The sequence below is a fragment of the Macrotis lagotis genome, chromosome 5 (assembly GCF_037893015.1).
Source record: "Macrotis lagotis isolate mMagLag1 chromosome 5, bilby.v1.9.chrom.fasta, whole genome shotgun sequence".
NCBI lineage: Eukaryota > Metazoa > Chordata > Mammalia > Peramelemorphia > Peramelidae > Macrotis > Macrotis lagotis.
In genome coordinates, this window is record NC_133662.1 from 266,660,386 (window position 1) to 266,682,392 (window position 22,007).

General features: G+C 44.2%; 1 protein-coding gene across 4 annotated transcripts in view; it reads left to right on the forward strand.

Annotated features, from left to right (window-relative positions):
* The window catches only part of ASB18 (ankyrin repeat and SOCS box containing 18), a 64,262-nt gene that overhangs the window by 32,424 nt on the left and 9,831 nt on the right, over window positions 1-22,007 (forward strand). For 3 of the 4 annotated variants that reach the window (XM_074189804.1, XM_074189802.1, XM_074189801.1), the window contains one exon: window positions 21,249-21,753. In XM_074189804.1, coding sequence (XP_074045905.1) covers window positions 21,249-21,753 — 505 coding nt within the window. The remainder of the gene's footprint in view (window positions 1-21,248; window positions 21,754-22,007) is intronic. The other variant, XM_074189803.1, reaches the window with a different exon arrangement.

The following is a 22,007-nucleotide window of genomic DNA, read 5'->3' on the forward strand; positions in this document are numbered from 1 at the left end:
ATGTTATATATGTTATGCTATATAGAGATACTATATATGCTATATAGAGATACTATATATGTGTTGAGAGAGAGGAGAGGAGAAGAGAGGGGAGGGGAGGGGAGGAGAAGGAGGAGGAAGAGGAGGAGGACAGAAGAAAGGAGGTGAGGAGAAAGAGAAGAGAGGAGAGGGGGGAAGTGATTGCAAAAAGTTCTCATTCCCAAAAGTTCATATTTGCTCTGAGGAGTGTTAGGAAGTCCCTCAAGCTTAATGAGTAGGGAAATGGCATCATCATCATACTTTACCCTTCATGGTCTCATTTGATCCTTACAGCAAGTCTGAGAGGTCAATACTATAAATCAAGTCCATTTAATAGATGAAAAACTGAAACTCAGGGTGGTTAAGTGATTTTCTCAGGTTCACACAGTAAGTCACTGAGGCAGGATTCAAACTCAGGTCTTCCTAAGACCAAAAACAACACTCTACTCCATCACATTGCCTCTCTTTCAGCAGGTATAACGTGGTCATAGATGTGTTTTAAGAAAATCTTTTTGGCAGCTAGAAATTATTTGCAAGCATTAAAGAGATTAGAAGCACCAGGAGGTCTCCCTCATCCAAAGTGGATGAGTATGTCCAGGAGTTCTACAATCATTATTAAGAAATTTGTCACAAAAAAATCATGCCCAGAAAGACAATAAAAAGGCACTCTTCATTGTCATGGGACTGAGCCATCCCCTGCAAAGAAAACTATTGAATTTCCTACTATGTGACAATAAACTCTTAACTAGCAGATGGCTAGTCCTTCACCTTTCAGGATGCTAGAGTTAGCCCTGAGAGGACAGAGGTGATTTCCATAGTCTTATGGTGTATCAGCCCCCCACCAATGTACTCTACCATTGACTATCAGTTGATATCTATGAGTCATCCAGACTAAATTACAAATGAATGAATGTTCTATCCCAAAAGCTCTTACTAAGTGCCTACTATGTCCCAAATATTACTGTAGTGGGTTGGAACTTAAGGCTAAAAATGAAAACAGCCCCTGCCCTCAAGGCAGTTGATTTAGGAAGGACACTTTGCATCCAACTAGTCTAATTCTTTCATTTTTATAGGTGAGAAAACTGAGACCCAGAAAAGTTAGATGACTTCTACAAGGTCACACAGGTAGAACATGACAAAGGTAGTTTTGAGAACCAAGTTATCTGAAATGCAATAGAGCAGTATTCCCATTCTACCACACTGTCTCCCAAGGAGTTTCCATCCTGCTAAGAGGATACACCCTCCCCACATACATACATACATACATACATACATACATACACACACACACTCACACATACATACATACATACATATGCAGTAGACAGCACACTGTAAAGAGTTCAATATATAGTAGGGGATGAAGGGAACTAAAGAGAAAGCAGATAAAGACCTACAGACATCCCTGAGGAGGGAGAGATCATCAATAATTGAGGGAAGCTGAAGGGGGACGTGGTCATTTCATGTTGGTTTGGAGGCTTTTTTGGCCTATCTAATACTTGACACAGTACTATAGTCGAGGCTCAATAAATTTGGAGTTTGACTCATCTCCATATGTCCACACTTTGTGGCATCCTCACAATGGGAGCTTCATGGTAGATGTAGTATCTGTGTTTCTTAAAAAGAGATTCAGCCCTGCCAAGGCAGACCCTTCAACCTAGAGTAGAAGCCTGGATTTGAGGAAGGTTTTGCTGATATCAGGTCCAGATTTACCTTCTTGTAACTTCCACCAAAGACAGGACTCTTTGTTCTGCCCACTGGGTCCAAGCAAAACACAGATCATCCCTCTTCCACCTGGCACCCCTTGCTTAAAAACTACAACACTTAATAATGACTTACTGACTGACAATCGAATACCCTCTCCTCTCCCCCAAATGACCCCTACCCCAAAATTCTCTCCCTTATCAAAGATCCATCTTTTTAACAACAATATTCTTCCAAGATACACAGGGCTATGAGTTGTAGAAAAATATCATATCCAAAGAATAGAGCACCAACCAAAAGGCAAGTAGTCAATGAGTGTACATGGGCTGTAAGATGTCACAAAGAGGGAATTATACAGGACAAAATGGGTAAAGGTTGTAATTAAAGCAGTGTACAAATGAAAAAAAAGTAGTTCTGGCCACACATTAGGAACAGGAAGAAACAAAGGTCAGCTCCTATGTTCCACTGATATCCTTGAAAAGTCGAGACCAAGAGTAAGACTTGCAGGACATTCCAGCATGAAAGGGAATTGCCTGCAAGTCAATGGACAAAGCATAAGCCAGATACTATACTAAGTGCTGAGGATACAAAGAGAGGTAAAAGACAGTTCTTCCTTAGTCACCCTTTGGGTGAACTTATGTAAACCATAGGACAAGGGATGCTTCTGATGGGCAGGCATGGCTGGCTGGGTTGTAAGCTGTCACACTGCTGACTCCGTGGGAATTGCCAAATGATTGCCAACTGTGATCAATCAGAGGTAAAAGTGGGATCTTAGAGACCATTCTTATAAAGGGTTCTTAATTTGAGAGGCAGGAATCTATTTTTCAAATATATGTTGATCATTACATTTCAATAGTAGTTTCCTCTATCATCCTATGAATTCCATTTTATGCACTTAAAAACATAATTCTAAGAAGGGATCTTTTGTTCCCCAGCTTGAAGGTTCAAATCTCCAGAACTAGTCCGTCCCCCTTGCGGCTTCTCACTACCTCTTAGGGAGATGGTAGTATCCACAGTATCCACGTTATCATGTCCATCTAATAGATTGAGATTTGGTTCTTAAGCAGTTTTCCTCTAACTGGGGCACTGGAATACTCTACAGTAAGGGTTCTTAATTTTGGAAATCTATGGCTAGATTTCAGGGGCCCAGGAATTTGGTTTTGTAAAATCTTTTAATAATTGTATCAGTGTCATCAGGCTTCCTTTATAATCCTAAATATTTAAATATCTTACTCTGATAAGGAATCCAACTGCTGCCCCGGGGGTCTATAATGAACACCTGAACGAACACTACATCTAAAAACCAGCCCAGGTGACCTCTATCCTTTAGTCTCCCCATGTCCAAAGCAGTCTGCCATAGTTGGGTTGTCTGAAGAGCAGGACTGGACTCTCAGTCATTTAGACTTCTCTGAGCCTCAGTTTCCCCTTATGTAAAACAAGGATAATAATCCCTTCCCTGTCTGCTTCACAGGGATCAAATGAGACTGTGGCTAAGTGGAAATCTCTGTCATCAGGGCAGGTTAACACTTCCATTATTACTGTGCAATTAGCAGAGGGCAGGGGAGGGAGGGAGTAGTGCCTGGCCTTCTTCCTTGTGGGGAGCCCTGATTTAAATTGCAAATACCTGCAAATTGCTTTGGAGGCTCTTACTGGAAGCACCAGCATCAGTCCAGGAAGCCTCACTTTTTGGTTCAATGTTCTTTTAGGTCTTCAGATAGACTTTTTAAATAGGCCACAATGATTCCTCCTCAGTCGAGGGCAGAAGACAGATGGATTCAGCTCATTTGACTCATTGTCACCTTCTGACTTTGTCCCTTGTCCCCAGTTCCGTGGGATAACCTTCTGACGCCTCTCACTTTCAGCCAGCCAGGAACAAGTATTCTAGGGTGTAGTGACCCAGGACCCCGCCAGATGCTTCTTGGGAACTAGAAGGCTGGTTGGTATCTGCCTTTGGGGAGACCTGCAGTTGGCCCAAGAGAGACAGGTCCAACTCAGGGGAAAAAGAAAAATCCAGATTTACCTTGGGTCTGTTTGCATACCGATGGGGATCTTTTCTTCATGGCCTTGTTTGGATTCCAAAAACCCCTCCATAAAAGGAGCAAGGTGACAAATCGTTCAGGGCCTGACTATCTGCTTCTAGTCTTAACTCCCCTGTGCCAGTCTCCAGACTCTGAACTTTGCTACCCACATCTCAAACGAACTGGCAGAAGTTCCCTCAGGGCCCTTTGTTCAGTCCTGCACCTACTGGGGCATTGGTGAGATGGGTCAGAAGGCAATTGCTCAGGGTGAGAATAGACCCTGTTCTTGTGACTGTTTTAGAGGAGAAGCCCTCCCCATCCCACCCCCCATCCATTGGCATTGACTTCCAGTCAGAGGTGGTACCTCTTACCACCCTGGAGGCCTTGAACCCTGGCGATTATCACAGCTACCAGCCAATAAGCGTTCAACTGCAGAGCCCACCTGGCACCTGTACAATAACTTAAACAACTTCCTTGAAGGATGAAAAATTAACAGATGTGTCGGTCCCTGTTTGAGGCTTCAACCAGAACTTTTCAACTCTAAAGACATCAGGGAAAGTTGTATGCTGAGAGGGTCAGATATTCAGGAGCATAAACATTACCCCTTTGATTAGGAAGGACTACTTTCTCTGGCACCTTTTTAGAGTAGTAGATTTTAGGTCATCCTTAATTTCTTTCCCAACAATAGGGGGAGGGGGGTCACTGACCTACATATAGAGAGATTGTATTTTTTCTTACTCTTGATAACAATGGTCTGAACTCCTGGGTGCTGCCTTTTTCTATAGGACCATTGAGTCGACCATTCACCATAGGCCAGGACTTTAAAAACCTTTGCATCTCTGAGTGTCTGGGATAAAAAATATAGATAGATGGATAGATCTAGGCTTCCTTCCAACCACTGAGCCATTCAGAATTCACAAGAATTCATCACGCAAAAAGGCTATTGGAACTTTAATCTAGATGTCGTTTGAAGAGGTTTGGAGTGGTTTTTTAAAGTTCCAATAAAATTCAGTCTCTCATTCTTCACTTTGGGGGCCAGAATGTTCACTTTGGCCTATTTGTTAAAGTGCTCATCTATGACCTTTTGACAGCCACAACAATCAACATGATGAGGTGAGAGGAGTCAAAAAGTCACTTCCTCTCTTTTGGGGTTCTACAACTGGCATGATTCAAATTAATTCAACTTAACAAGCAAATTCAATTTAAATCCCTCCTATATGCTAAGTACTCTTCTGGGCATTCAAAAACTAAAATGAAATTGTCCCTGAATGCAGGAAGCTTATGTCCTGAGAGTGGAGATGATGTGTGAAAAGATAAGACAGAGAATGTCTTCAGGAATAGCCATTCTGAGCAACTGGGGAGACCATGATGGCCCCAGCTTCTCCTGGGTGAACATCTCTCAGAGATACTTTCAAAGCAGTCAGAACTCATAGGTGGAATGAGATGATAGTGGGAGGGTGCTTAATTTGGGGCCTGACAAACTATAGGTGCTTAATAAATACTTACTCAAGGGCATGGGAAATAAGAAAACTAACAAAGGGGAGAGGTTTTTTTCCTTCCTGTGCCTCCTAGGGAAGACCCAAGAAGTTTTCTTTTTTGTCTTAGTAGTGTCACCAGAACAGAGAAAATATAATTCATGAGCCTAGATCCATGTTTTGAAAAGAGTTAATTATCTTATCAAAATCATCTGGACGAGGTCTTTGTGCTTCAAGCCCGGCAGGGAGACATTTGGGCAGAGGTAAATGAGATATTGATTCCCCTGGGGTGGGAGAATAAGTTAATCTGAGAGGGTTAAGACCATGCTGTCTGGTCATGGTGTGAGGGAAGGCAAGGGCATCAGAAAGTCCTGACAAGACTGTTCAGGGCCTTCCTGGTCTCCACTTCTACCCTGCTGAGGTGGGATGGGGAAGCTCCATCTCTGTGGTACAAGAGAGATTCAGTTCAAGCCAAGCCAAATATGGATACTGCACATCACTGGCTTCCCAGCAGCCCTGCTGGCAAGGGGTCCCAGCATCATTTTGTACCTCATCTTTTTAAGGTGGGACCTGAGGTTTAGGCTGGTCATAGGACTGTTCAGATTTGTTTCGCTTTAAAGGGGGAAGGTGGAATAACTCTGGGTCTTTCAATGCTGCTAGGAAGTCAGCATTGGAATCGTCCAGGAATAGGGAGTTTCAGAGATACCATCCACAAATTGATGCTCTCTTCTCTCTCTCTCTCTCTCTCTCTCTCTCTCTCTCTCTCTCTCTCTCTCTCTCTCTCTCTCTCTCTCCTCATTATTATAGTGCTATATTCATAATCAGAACATCCAAATTGAAATTTGGAATCCTGGTTTAAGATTTTACTCTATGTCTGTCCTTGGCAAGTCATTTCCCCTCTCTAGTAAAAGAATCATGACTCACAGCATCAAAGAACCTGAATGGAAAAGATTTCAGAAACCAGCCCCTTCATTTTACAGTTTGAAGAAACTGAGACTCAGAGAAAAGAACTGACTTGCCTAAAGTCAATTAGTGTCAGTAGAGGCAGGATTTGAACCTAGGTCTCTGTTCCAGAATCAGTGTACTTCCCCCCCAAACTGCACAAGCCTCAGTCTCTCCTGTTAAAACAAGAGCTTGGATTAGACACTATCTATGAGGTCCTTTCCAGCTCTCAGTCTATGATCTTCTTTTAAAAAAAAAAAACCTTCCCTTTAATGACCATGAATCAGTTCCCTGGGCCTGTGGTGCTGAATCCTTGCTGTGACATCTCTATCTCTTGCCAAGCATTTAATGAGGATGGGTTTAATCAGATGATTATGACTCCAGGTGAGAAATAAGGAGCAGGCAGCCAAGAGCTCTTCGGAGATACATCCTGGCTTCCATGTACATGCCCCAGCTAAGAAGTGAGATCAGGGAGGCTGCTGGGAGAAGGCCAGCTCAGGGCTCCTGAGGACCAAGCAATAGGAACACAGGAATTGGTCTCCTTGGCACTGTGTCCACAAGCAGCTTGCACTGCAATGAGGCCATTCAGATGGGGATTAGGGGTGGTTGGTCCCTAAAACCTGCAGAACGTGGCAGCTGAAGAATTGGAAGCTTTGGCTTGGGATTTCCATGTCCACTACTACTAGTAGTCCTTTGGATTGAAGAGGACCACATGAACCCATCAATGACTGGTGCTGCGAGTTGCATGGATTATGCCACTAGCATGCTCTGGCACCTAGGAAAGAGCTGGGAAGGAAGGAAGGAAGGAAGGAAGGAAGGAAGGAAGGAAGGAAGGAAGGAAGGAAGGAAGGAAGGAGGGAGGGAGGGAGGGAGGGAGGGAGGGAGGAGGGAGGGAGGGAGGGAGGAAGGAAAGAAGGAAGGAAGGAAGGAAGGAGGGAGGGAGGGAGGGAGGGAGGGAGGAAGGAAGGAAGGAAGGAAGGAAGGAAGGAAGGAAGGAAGGAAGGGAGGAGGGAGGGAGGGAGGGAAGGAAGGAAGGAAGGAAGGAAGGAAGGAAGGAAGGAAGGAAGGAGGGGAGGAAGGAGGGAGGGAAGGAAGGAAGGAAGGAAGGAAGGAAGGAAGGAAGGAAGGAAGGAAGGAGGGAGGGGGGAGGGAGGGAGGAAGGAAAGAAGGAAGGAGGGAGGGAGGAAGGAAGGAAGGGAGGGAGGGAGGAAGGAAGAAAGGAAAGGAATGAGGGAGGGAGGGAGGAAGGAGGGAAGGAAGGAAGGGAGGAAGGGAGGAAGGGAGGAGGGGAGAGGGAGGAAGGAGGGAAGGAAGGAAGGGAGGGAGGAAGGAAGGAAGGAAGGAAGGAAGGAAGGAAGGAAGGAGGGAGGGAGGGAGGAAGGAAGGAGGGAGGGAGGAAGGAAAGAGGGAGGGAAGGGAGGGAGGGGGAGGAAGGGAGGAAGGAAGGCAGGAAGGGGGAGGAAGGAAGGAAGGAAGGAAGGAAGGAAGGAAGGAAGGAAGGAAGGAAGGGAGGGAGGGAGGGAGGGGAGGAAGGAAGGAAGGAAGGAAGGAAGGAAGGAAGGAAGGAAGGAGTGGAGGAAGGAAGGAAGGAAGGAAGGAAGGAAGGAAGGAAGGAAGGAAGGAAGGAAGGAGGGAGGGAGGGAGGGAGGGAGGGAGGAAGGAGGGAGGGAGGGAGGAAGGAGGGAGGGAGGGAGGGAAGGGAGGGAGGGGGAGGGAGGGAGGAAGGAAGGGAGGAGGAAGGAAGGAAGGAAGGAAGGAAGGAAGGAAGGAAGGAAGGAAGGAAGGAGGAAGGAAGGAAGGAAGGAGGGAAGGAGGGAAGGAGGGGAGGAAGGAAGGGAAGGGAGGAATAGAAAAGAGGGAGGGAGGGAAGAAGGGAGAGAGAGAGGAAAGAAGGAAGGGAAAGAGGTAGGAAGGAAGAAAATGAGGAAGGGAAGAAGGAAGGGAAGGAGGGAGAGAGAGGAAAAGAGGTGGGAAGAGAAGGAGGAGGGAAGGGAAGGAGGAAGCTCCGAGAAGGAAATGATGCAAGCTATAGTTTAGTTAAGTGATCTCAAGCAAGTTAACAGTTTCCTCATCACTAACATGAGGGACACCACATTGAGGCAACAGGGTAGAAGAGCAAATAGAGTGCTAGACCTAGATTCAGGAAGATTTGAGTTTGAATTTTGACTCAGATACTTACTAGCTGTCTGGCCTTAAGTAAATCACTTCAGCTCTCTTTGATTCAATTTCCTGTCCTATTTGGAACATATATGTATGCTCCTTCACAGGTGACCTGATTAGCTGTGATCTGAAGTCCAACTTACCTATTCAGAAAGGAGGAGAGCCAAGAGTTAATCATGCACGATGCATGGGAAGAGGAAGGAAAGCATGCAAGCCAAAGGAACATTGCACCAAAATTAGGGTATTTGTCTTGTAGTTTTCCAAGAGGAGTATTGGACTAAAAGTATCCATGTCCCCAGTCTCCTCAAATAATGGTAGTCCAAAGGTATGTGCCTCTAGGTCAGAACCAGTCACTTCCTGGTTCAATCTTCCAATGTAGTCCCAGATTGGCCTCTCCCCACCAATGCTAGTTACACAAGTGATCATCATAAGTGGAGAAGAGCAAGTAAGTGCATTTATCCATGCTAAACAATAGCCAGAAGGCAGGGAATTTAGGCAAATAAGAATAGATGACTAAAAAATAGACACAAAAGAGACTGAGCTCTTCAGATGAAAGCAAAATCTATCTGAGTCAATTCAAGGAAAGGGTCAATCTCATCTCAGAGAACATCCTCTCTCTTTGCAATCTCTATGGAAGTTAGCTGGAAATCAAGGACATGTTGAGGGAGCAACTTCCCTGTTCATATATGTCTTGGAAGGATTTCTAGCATAACCCAATAAATTCTCCAAGCAGACCTGAAGAATCATGTTCAGTCAGAAGTCACATCTCTTCTCTACACAACAGTGAACAAAACTCTCCAGACTTGGGTGGAAACTCCAATATATGCTTATGTCACCGAGCTCCTGAGATGCTTTGAAAACTTCAAAGAATTACATTAATATTGATAAGGAAGGATATAGAGAGAGTAGAGAATGTGCAGGGAGGGTTAGGATGGTGAGTGGAATCAGAAATCCTTACCTATGAAGGTCAGTAGAAAGAAGGAGGATTATTTCACTAGAAGAGAAGGTTTGGGAGTAGAGGCAGAAGAAGCTGCCTTCTAGTAGAATTTGAAAAGTGGAAGAGGGATATACTTTGTTCTTCTTGGCCCTTGAGAGAAAATTAGACTATATATTCATGGAATGGATTGGTTGCCCTGAAAGGTAGTGAGCTCCCCTTTCATTAGAGCTCCTCAAACAAAGCCAAATGACCATTTGTCAGGCAAGTCATTAATGGAATTCTTAGGCACAAATTGTGCCTTCTCATTTCTTCTCACTCTGGGACACTCGGATTCTGAACCAAGAGTGCCCTCCAAGGTTCCTTCTCACACTAAGATTCTACATATTCTTGTCCCTATTTGAGAGATCAAGAATGTCTTACCTAAGGTCTATGCTGGTGATTCTTGAAGAAGACCATGACATCAGGGAGGTGATGTTGGTGCAGCCACACAAATTGGATTTGAGTGAGAGGGGGCTTGCTAAATCATCAGCCTCACTTTCTCCTCCAGAGCCATCTGGGTCCAGTGGTCAGATATAAATCAGGATGACTGGAAGTGACCCTGAATGCAAGGTGATCAGGAAGTGCCAAGTGTCTGAGGCAGGATTTGAACTCCATCCTCCTAAGTCCAAAACCTGTGCCCTATCCACTGTGCCACCCTGCTGCTCTAAGCTACTAACTAAGATAAAGCTCAAAGCCAGTATTGGCATATCCAAGGGTAATGTCCTTTCCTATACACTGTGCTAGTCCCACCTGCTATTATAGATGAAACAACAAGATGAGCTAGCACCCTGCTAAGCCAACTGTAGAACATCATAGACATAGGGCACATTTGGGAATTGTTTGTAGAATAGAATAGGGTAGAACAGATCGTGTTAGAGAGGTATGTCACCTCCCCATTCCAATTAAATATAACTAAAAAAGATTCTCTAGCCACCATGCTTTTATCAATGCCTCTTTGAGTTACCAAACCAATCAAACAATAAATGGCGTTCATGATTGGAGGAAGGGAGCACTAGATGAAATCAGTTGATAAAATGTATTGGAATTAATCTTTTAAATAATTCTGTTCCTCTGGGCCTAGGTCGATCAAAGGAGACCATTCCAGGAGGTTCCTTACAGCAATCCATTTGGAAATCAAACTTCAGGAGTTCTTTAAGAAGGCAGACTTTTTGAGTCTGTATCAGAGGCAACAGGGAGCAAGAAAGGAGTGAACCCACAAAGGAGTGGACTGTTCCACTCTCTGGTTCCCCACCCCCACTGATTATGTCTTTGACAAGCCTGGACCAGCATCAGGCAATACTTCCAGTCTGTAGCCAAGAATGAGCACACTAAATCTTCCAAGGAAGAGCACCCTCAGGGAAGGGAAATTATTAAAGGATTGCAATATCAAGGTTCTCTGAGGATCTTGAGATTTAGGGTATAGCAGAGAGTTTCATGTAAGTCAGGAGAACATTATAGGGACTCCAGGAATAAGATAAGGACATCCAGGTAAGAAGCAACTGAATCACTACTCACATCCTTTCTAAACTTGAGCCCATTCTCCCTTGAACTCTAAGTATTCAGTGGATACTAGTCCTAATATACTGCTTTAGTAAATAGCCCAAACTAAAGGCTAATTCAATCTGTAGGCTAATTCATGTCAACTGCAAAATCAGTGGAGACCTCAGTATAGGGGACTTGTGAGAAACTGTACTAGAAACATGTTTGGTTTTTAATTGTTTTTTAATTCTCCAACTTTCCCCCAATCTCACTTCCCTCCCCCCACCCCCCACAGAAGGCAGTCTGATAGTCTTTACATTGCTTCCATGTTGTACATTGATCCAAATTGAATGTGATGAGAGAGAAATCATATCCTTAAGGAAGAAATTAAGTATAAGAGACAGCAAAATTACATAATAAGATACTTTTTTTAAAAAATTGAAGGTAATAGTCTTTGGTCTTTTTCTAAACTCCACAGTTCTTTCTCTGGATACAGATGGTATTCTCCATTCTCCATCATAGATACCCTAAAATTGTCCCTGATGGTTGCACTGATGGAATGAGCAAGTCCATTAAAGTTGATCATCACCCCCATGTTGCTGCTAGGGTGGACAATGTAGAAACACATTCTTGAACCCTCAGAGTTGCCTCCCTACAGGGAGGAGTTGAGAACCACCTTTGAGTGACTTGGAGACAGGCTACATTTCAAAGAACATCATGCACTGGAAAATAAGAATCCATGTGATTCTGCACCTGTCTTTTCCCTCCTTCCCAGGGTTTGTTGTTGAATAGTCCTGCCCCAAGATGGGCTATTTCTTGAGTCATTTTTTGTATGTGATATTCCCACAGCCTGAGTCTTTTCCAAATGAGAAAAAGGGAAGGGAAGGGAAGGGAAGGGAAGGGAAGGGAAGGGAAGGGAAGGGAAGGGAAGGGAAGGGAAGGGAAGGGAAGGGAAGGGAAGGGAAGGGAAGGGAAGGGATCAGGATTGTCTCAAGAGGGGCTCTGAACCAGGCCTGTAACCCAAGGAAAACAGAGCCTCCATCAAAGTCACAAGATGCTGTGATTTGTACTTTATAAGGCAATTGGGAAATCTGGCCCATGAATCCTTGGTGTATGAACTAAAGTCTATTAATAGACTTGTAGCCCACATGTACAAGTATGCAGGTCTATGCTTACACATATCATACATATAGGTTTGTGATTGCACATACAGGTGGATCTGACATACACATCACAGAATAATACACTCATGTTGGAATGTGAATATACAATACAGGACATTGGAGGGACCGAGACATACATACATGTGTGTATTTGTTCATATTGCATAAAATGTAAGCCCACACATATAGACATGCTATTATTTGTTTGTATAGCACATATGTTCATATGTGCTGGCCCATGGACCCCCAGGCAGTTGACATGTGCACCCCCCTCCTTTCTCAAGACTGTGGGTGGCTCACTCCCACCTGGCCCCTAGGCAGCATCAGCTCTCTCCAATACTGCTACCAATTGCCCTTGCCCAGGCCCATCAGGGGTGACATTGTTTTGCCTTGATGTCATCCAAGCAGCCTCTTGCCTACAGCAGTCACCCTGATGTAACCCGACGGGCTCATCACATCCATTTACTTAACACTGAAAATAAGATGAGGGTTCTTTGTCTCCCAGCCCCTCTGGTTTGTCACAAGGGATTCTGGCTGGTAAAGAGCAGCCCTGATGACAGAAGGAATTTCCGGAGGCTTAAGACAGCTTCTAGGGTAGGAATCTCTGCTTGGCCAAAGGTCAGATGGTCATCCAACAGCAGCTAGACCCCAAATCTTTACCAAACAAAGAACCTTTTAGCTTCTCATGGAAAGTGAGATGTCATGCCATTTGATCCAGCAGTACCACTACTGGGTCTATACCCTGAAGAGATGATGAAAAAAGGGTAAAAACATCACTTGTACAGAAATATTCATAGCAGCCCTGTTTATGGTGGCAAAGAATTGGCAATGAAGTAAATGTCCTTCAGTTGGGGAATGATTTAGCAACCTGTGGTCTATGTATGTCATGGAACACTATTGTTCTATTAGAAACCAGGAGGGATGGGAATTCAGGGAAGCCTGGAAAGATTTGCATGAACTGATGCTGAGTGAGATAAGCAGAACCAGAAAAACATTGTCCACCCTAACAGCAACATGGGGGTGATGATCAGCCCTGATGGACTTGCTCATCCCTTCAGTGCAACAACCAGGGACAATTTGGGGCTATCTGCAATGGAGAATACCATCTGTATCCAGATAAAGAATTATGGACTTTGAACAAAGACCAAAGACTATTACCATCAAATTAGGAAAAAATTGTTTTATTATTTTGTAATTTTACTATCTCATACTTTATTTTTTCTTCCTTAAGTACTTGATTTCACTAACATCGCATTCAACTGAGATCAATGTATAACATGGAACCAATGTAAAAACAAACAGAATGCTTTCTGTGGCAGGGGGAAGGAAGCAAGAATAGGATAAAAATTGTAAAACTCAAAATAAAATCTTTCTTTACAAAAAAAAAGAAAGAAAGTGAGATGCCAGAGTCTTAAAAGAAACCAGAACTTTGTAAGACAAAATGGTGCCTCATGGGGCTGGTTTCTTTTGGATGGGCCCCGAGTTTGGTGACTTTTGCCAACAAGTAGTCATCAACTTCAAAGGAGGTCTCCAGTGGAGTGCTCCAAGGACCTCATTTAACCTGGTGCTCTTGGTCTATTCATCAGTGTCTTGTATAAAGGCACGGAAGGTATAGGAATCCTGGGTACAGATGGCTCAAAGATGGGAAGGATGCCACCCATCATGTGGAAGGAGCATTAGACTATTCTAGTTGGTCCCAGAGGACAATGAACAGAAGCACCCACCAAAACTTCTTCATTCCAATCATCCAGAATTGACCTAGGCTGCCCCAGGAGATGGAATATTCCCCTTCTCTGGGAATGTATCCAGGACAGGTTGGATAACCTCCTGTCCAATATGACATAGAGGGGTTCCAATTCAGAGCTAGGGTAGACCAGAAACCTCTGAGATTCTTTGAAGTTCAGACTGTGATACTGTCTGTCATTCTATGCTGTGCTCACAACACTGGTATTGAGCCTAGATGGGAAGCCGGTAAGATATCTTCCTGGCAGAACAAGGTGACTATGAGGATTGGGAGGCAGCTATTCAGGAGTGGCTTCCCCATGGGTCTGCATCTGTTCCCCTACAACCTGCTATATCCCTGAGGTATGTTTGTGCAAGTCCATGGAAGGTGCTTTAGGGGGTGAGGATTCTTTGCTCCAAGATCAGCAGCAATTGCATCCTTGGTTGCACCTTGGGAGGCCCTCCCTGCAATCTGAGGTGGGCCCACACCAAAGCTCACAGAGGACTTCAGAATCTGGAAGAAACTCCCATGCTGAGGCCTCTATTCCTTCCTACCCACCCCAGTGATCCCCAAAATATCTGATGGGTGTAATTAATAGGGTACATGAACACCCACAAGAAATACACAGCATGTCATTGGCTTGTGGTAAGATAGAAATAACTCTTGTAAACAGCCATGATGGATGACTTCACCTGAGGAAACAATTAACAAGATTTCCTAGGTCACCATGAGTTCTTTTTGGAGATCCAGTTCTGATCTTTTGCAAGGGAACCAGTTCAATGCACTGCATATTTAGAAGGTTTCTTCAAGGCCATCTCATTTTACAGATGAGAAGACTGAGGCAAGAGATTTAAATCATGGGTTGGAGGTCAGATGTCAGAAGTATAGGAATTGGAACTGAGCCCAGGTTTTCTATTTTCAAAGACACTGTACCCCCTCCAACAACCATTTTGGCCTGGACACAGTATTTGGGAAAAAGAAGAATATGTTTAATAAACCTAGAAAGGTGGAACCATACTGTGAGGGACTTTGTGGAGCAGTTTCTTTTTTCTCTTGGAAGCAAGATAGAGCCAATGACTATTGCTGAATGAGGGAAGTGCAAAACAAAGAGAGATCTCAGCATCTTCCTTTTGTCCTTGGAAAGTCATAGACTGGGCCTCTGACCAAGCAGCCACACATTCCTTAAAATTAAATATAGAAGGTTGACAAGGCTTAGTCTAGGTGAATTTGGATCAAATTAATTAATTCTCTATTGCTGGTAATAAAAGGAGGCAGTGGGAAAGAATGTTTCCCTTCCTGTCACCTCAGAGCTTGATAGAGTCCTTCTAATTGGAGATGATTGGAGGTGGGGAGGAGGGAGGGAGGGAGGGAGGGTGTGTTTATCTGAGTTGCTTCCTATCAGAAACTATTTAAACAACAGTATCTCCTGTTGCTGGCCTGTGAAGCCTGGACACACAGTGACTCTGGCATTCTCAGACAGGGGTGATATTTATACTCAGTTCACAATGAGGCTGTCCACAAGTTGACTCTAGGCCTTCTTGACTTCTGCCTGTCTCTTAGGATATGATGACACCTGCTCACAGACCCTGGACTTAGGCCTGTGGCACTCAGGTCAAATCTGGGTAACCCCCAGAGCCTTCCAAGCTTTAGGGTGACAGTCTCCATTGGCAGGGTCAAAGACTGATACCTTGCACTGGAGAAAATGCCTCAGAGGATACACATTCCCAGCTTTTCTTTTTTACAGAGGAGGCCTAGCATAGTTAAGGGACTTGGCCAAGGTCATACAGCTAATTCACATAAAAGGTCCTCAGAATCTAGAGTCTATGATACAAATGCAATGTAGAGAGGGGTGACAAAATCAGTAAAAATTCCTTACATGGAGTATCAGAACCCTAAGTGAGTGGTAGTTTGGAATTAAGTTGAGGGTCACAAGAGTCCGGTACATAGAACTCATACTTTGGGGTAATGCTGTGTTTTCTGTTCTTATTGGTCCATAGCTCAGAGCACATGACTCTCATCCACATTTTATGAGCCTGGGCTTCTTTTGGTTTGACTTTCTCCTCAGATCAATGGAAAATATTGAGAGAAAATCTAGGACAGGTGGAACCCCAGAAATTCATCTACTGTTAGAATTCAGGGGTGGTATTGGTGACTAATCTGGCCCCTCCAGGGCCAGCAAACTAACTTGTCATGTTAAGAAAAAATGCAGACAAACTCTCTAGGAAAAAATGAACCACATCCCAGGAAGTTGCATGAGAGATTCTGGTCCACTGCCTCCTGGAAAGGTTTCCATGTTACTGAGAACTTGGGATCTTATAGAGGGTGCAATACATTTTCCAGCAAACTCCTTTAGGGAGGGAGGACACATTTATGATAATAACAGTCATTGACATGGTAAATAGAGTGATTTGAAAACTGCAGATTGTCTCACTTATGATCTTATTTAAGCTTCCCAATTGCCCTGAGAAGGGACTGCTCTGGTATGATCTCTAATTTATAGATAAGGAAAGAGAGACTCAGAAAGCCTCCTAGCTTGCTCAGGTCCCACGACCTACAAAAGGCTGGGTTTGAACACAGATCTTTCTCATTCAAAGTCCATCAGCCCATCTACCATGTCTCCATGCTCTTCTTTTTCCTTTCAACTTCTGTGTTTGTATTTCCCAGATCTTGGCATAACCCTTAATAAATATCTGTCATTCATTCAATGCCTGCCATGAGCCAGTCACTGACCTAAGGCACTGAAGATAAAAAGATGTTTTTAAAAAAGAGGAAACCTTCCTGACCATGCTTGCACAGTTTTTTTTTTTTGACAAGAATGGTGGCAGGGCGGTTAGGTGGCACAGTGGATAAAGCACCGGCCCTGGAGTCAGGAGTACCTGGGTTCAAATCCGGTCTCAGACACTTAATAAGTACCTAACTGTGTGGCCTTGGGCAAGCCACTTAACCCCATTGCCTTGCAAAAACTAAAAAACAAAAACAAAAACAAAAAAACAAGAATGGGGGCTCCTAGGGTAGCTCAATGGTACAGTGGATAGAGAGAACACCAGCCCTGGAGTCAGGAGTACCTGAATTCAAATTCGGCCTCAGACACTTAATAATTACCTAGCTATATGATTCTGGGCAGGTCACTTAACCCTATTGCCCTAAAAAAAAAAAAAAAAAAAAAGAATGAGACTTCCTAAGGAAAAGGTCCAGTCTTTGTATTCCCCAGCACAAAGCAACAAGAATTGTTGGCCAATTGACTAAGACTACTCCAGAAGTTACTTTCTAATTGTTTGACTAACTACTTAGGAAGAGACTTTGTAATTGTTTTTGGACCAACTACTCCAGAAGTTACTTTCTAATGGTTTGACTGACTACTTGAGGAGATACTTTTTAATGACTTTTCTGACACTTTAAGAAGATACTTTCCAATTATTTGACTAACTAACTACTTAGGAAGAAACTTTCTAATTGTTTAACTGACATTAGGAAGATACTTTATAATTGTTGGCAATTACAAACCAAGATGGCTACTGGGAATGATGGGAATCAGGGCTATTTGAACCTCTGCTACCTGTTGGCTTGTCTGTCGGTCTGTTTTGTCATCGGTAAACTAAGGAGGTTGGACTTGGGGACTTCTCAGATCCCTTCCAGCTCTAAACGTATGACTTGGGCTTCATAGCAAAGCGAGACCAATTCCCTGGTGTTTGTCCCCTGCTGCTAAGGCAAAGTGTGCACCCTGGAAAGCTGTGAATATTCAGAAATGTTCCCTTACATCCACCCCACATCTGCCCTTTTCCAATGCCACCCTCTCCGGGATTAAGCAGAACTAGGTGAATCCCTGATCCATAGGATGGTCCCTCACAAATTTGGGGGGAAAACGCCATAGAAGTGTTCTCTGCTCCAGAAAGTCCTTGGGGCACGACTCCCACAATCTGAATTGGAGACTCTTCATCATCTGATGACCACCTTCCTCCTCTGAATGCTACCCAACTTGTCGGCATCCTCCCTTAAACTGTGATGGTTAAACCTGATGCCCTCAATCCCCACTCCCAACTGCAAATGCAGTAACACAAGATACAGTGAGACAAAACCCTCACCTCAGTCTAGATAGGAAAGCTCCTAATGCATCCCATTAACGTTCATCCTGGAGCCATTTCTCTAAGACAACAGGACCTGGAGTTAGGGATGCAGTTTGTAGTTCTAGAATTGGGAGGCTCACTTAGGGATCAAATCCCATGGTCCCATCTTCTGGCAATGTGATGGAACATCCCTGAATTCTCTAGAGCTTTCAGGGAGGATCCAGCTTGGTGACTATGACTTAGGCCCACTCTCTTATATGATACTGTTTCTAATTAACATGGCTAATATCCAGAAGAGGAGCAACATGGGAAGTGAGGATCTCATTCTTTTCAATACCCTCAGTGTTTGGTTAGGTGATTCGGGGGTTAGGATGATAGACCTGCAGTCAGGAAGACTCAGGGTCAAAAGCAGTTTCTATTAGTCATGTGACCCTTAAGAAGTCACTTAACCTCTTTCTAGCTCAGTTTCCTCATTTGTAAAATGTGAATAATAAAATCACCTACCTTTTAGGAAAACAAGATGAGATGCTACTTGGACAGCACTTGCAAATCTTAAGCATTTACCATCTTATTATTAGTGCACAGTTTAGCACATAGTAAGCCCTGGATGAGTGAATAAAAAGCATTTATTGCACTTTTATGAATATGAAAGCAGAAAACCCTCATCCTCATGGAGTTTACATTCTAAGGGGGGGAGCAACATCAGGCAGAAATGGCATCCAGAGTGGGGCATTTTGGTCAGGGAAACCATCAGGGAGCAGATTGGCAACTCCTTTGTGACAAAAGTTGTGGCAGAGTTCATCTGCCTTTCTCCTAAAATGAAATCTAAATCTGTCTTTCTGAGATTTCACACACACACACACACACACACACACACACACACACACAGACAGTACATTGTTCCTAGGTCTACTTTCTAGGGCCAAGGAGAACAGCTTTCTTCCCCCTCTTCCAAATGATAACTGACTATAAATAGTTCCACTGATTTGAGTTCTTAGAGTAAGAGGTGAAAAGTAGAGAGGAGAGGGAGAGGAGTGGATATTTTTATGGCAGCAGAGTGGCTGTCGAGCAAATGGGACGTTGGATAGCGTGGTCTGCTGAGTGACCTAATAGATTGACTGATTAATGAATTAATAACATAAGAAAAGTTCTGGGACATAAGAAGGGTTTGCCTAGCTCCTGGAAGCCAGTGAGCCAGGGCCTTCCATCTATAGCAGATGTCTTGTGGTGTTTTAAGTGTGTTCCTGAAAAGCTGTTTGTAAATAAAACTTTTGTAAATGGAATGTTATTTTAAGGCCACAGTGGGACTTCTTATCCGAAGGCCTGTTGGCCCCCAGCCTGGTTCTGCAATTCAGGCCATCTGCATTTGGAGCTGCTTACTCATCTTTTCCTGTGACCTGCCTCCTCCCACTTTGAATCTGCCCCTGCTTATTTCCTTCTGGCCTTGCCATTTCCAGGGGTTCTGAGCTACCCCAGATGCATTCTGGTCCTAAGACTGAAAGCGCTGGATCTTAAATCTATAGTCGAATGGGGAAACCCACTCTTTAGTTCAAAGGATCCTAAGTTTAAACCTGGGAGGAACCTGAGAGTTCCCTTACTTTTAGAGATAAAGAAAATTAGAGTCCTTTTTAGTTAAATGACAACCACAATTCATCTGAGGCCTTCTGATTCCAAATCTCCTCCCTTTCCCACTGTACTATCCTACCTCAAATAATGACTTCATAATATATAATCTCAGAAGCACAGAATGGCTAGACAAGTGTCAAGGGAGGAAGACCTGGAAGTCATAGTGAGCACAAGTCTTCCACGAATCACATGCATGATTTAACAACCAAAGACCTTTCCTCAGCTGCATTAAGAGAGACGCAGTAGACTTTGCCCCCTTGAGCCCATGCCTGGAATGCTGAGATCAGTTCTAAGGGTCCCATAATCTGTATCCTCAGCGTTTGAAGAAAATGAAGTGTGTATTTTTTTTTCTATTTGACCCCAGAAGACAAAACCAGGAGCAACGGGGAGGTCAGGAGTGTTAAATTCGGATGTCAGGGAAGGAAGACTGTCCTGACAATTAGACCTAGTGGGAAATGAACAGGCTGACTTGGAAGGGAGTGAGTTCCCCCTAACTGAAAATGTTCCAGCATAGAGTGCATGGTGAATTGTCAGGGATGCGGTAAAGGAGATGCTGGGATTAGATGGGCGTTGAGGTCCCTTCCAAATGTGACTTTCTATGACTCTATCGGTGAGGACATTTGTTTCAATGACAGGTGGCACAATGGATAAGCACTGGACCGAGAGAAGACCCGAGTGCAAATCCAGCCTCGGGTTGTAAGTAGAAATACCACTAGTAGCGGCAGCAGAAGTAGTAGTCTTTGTTGTGATTGTTGATAGTGTTGTTCTCATTGTATTATAGAGAATAGAGCACTGGACTTGGAGGCAGAAAGACCTGGGTTCAAATCTCACCACAGACATTTAGTAGGGGTGATCCAAAACAAGTCACACAGTCTAACTCTCAGTATTCCCCTCTATAAAATGGAAATAATAGATACTGTGGTACTTTTGTCACAGGGTTGGCATGAGGTTCAAATAAGATATTGAAGATGAGGGGCTCCCTGTCATTTAAAGCACTGTGTCAGTGTCATGGGGAAGGGGAGAGATCAGAGTGGTGAAATAACTGGGGCAGGGAGGCTGAAAGGAGGAATGCTCTCTTTCCATGGAGATGGCACCTGTCCCACAAATTATTAGAGAATTCTCTGCCACTTTCTATAATAACAATGTCGACTGCTGCTGCTGCTCCTGCTGCTACTACTACTACCACTACTATTCCTACTGATCACCAACACCACCAATTTGTTATCTGCTTATATGGAAACACAAAGTGTGAGTTCTTAAATATTTCAGCAGATGGTCCACAGAATTCCACGAACTTCCTAATGCTGGTATGGAGGGGGGGAATATTTTATAGCCATTTTATAGGATTTGATAATAGGGAACTGATGTTGATGATGTCTGTCCTTCATTCTCAAAGAAGACCATGACATCAGGGGAGGTGATACCATGACAAGAACATGAATTGGATTTGAGTGAGGGGGACTGGGTAAGTCCCCAGCCTCACTTTCTCCTCCACAGTTCTCTGGGTCCAGTGACCACATAAGAATTAGGATGACTGGAGATGGTCCTGGATGTATGGCAATCAGGGTGAAGTGACTTGCCCAAGGTCACAAAAGTCTGAGACTGGATTCAAACTCCAGTCCTCCTGACTCCAAGGCCAGTGCTTTATTTACTGCCCCATATTGCTGTCCCTAGGGAATTAAGGATATGGAGGGCTACCACGTACCAGGCATTGGGTTAGGTAGTACAGAGGCAAAGACAAAAGTAAAACTGTCCCTGTCCTCAGGAAGCTTATATTCTCCTGGCTTTTGTTAAAAATAATAACTGGGTTCCCTCTTGTTCCAGATGCCTGGCTCGGGCATGAGATTGCTAAGGGGTCAGCTGACATCATCCCTCTATCCATGTTTCTGTCCTTTGACAGATGTGCCCAGATGCTGCTGAAGCATGGTGCCCAGATAAACCAAGTAAGCAGCGAGGGCCAGGAAAGCCCACTTCACGTAGCAGCAAAACATGGTCTTGCGGATCACACACTCCTGTACCTACAGCATGGGGCCAGTGTGGACACTCGGAACAGCCATGAAGAGACACCCCTCAACCTAGCTTGTGGCCAAAGTTGGGAGCCCCATCATCAGGAGTCCTATTTAGAGGTGTGTCGCCTATTGCTGTGCCAGGGTGCAGATGCCAATGCCACCGATGAGGAAGAGAAGAGTCCCCTCCACAAGGCCTGCAAGAATGCCAATCACCTCCTGGTCCAGTTGCTGCTGCAGAACCAAGCAAAGGTGAACGTTTTTGACTACAATGGCACCTCCCCCATGGCCTGTGCTCTGCAGACTGCCTCCTTCAAGAGAGAGTGCAGACCCCATCAGACGGTGCAAATACTCCTTAACCATGGGGCCCAGAGGATCTGGCCAGGGGCTTTTGAGAAGGTACCATTTGAAGAAGCAATCATTTGTCTTAAATATATTTATATATTTATATGGGTATTTACAGACTTAATCATAGATTCAGAATGGGAAACAGCTTTAGAAGCCATCATCTACTCCCACCCCCTCATTTTACAGAGAAGGAAACTGAGGCTCAGAGAGACATGCCTGGCACAGTGAGGGCTCCATGCATACCTCATGATTTTCAGTGTTCATTTGAAGAATGGGTACAAATTCAGGAGCAGAAAAGGTCTTAC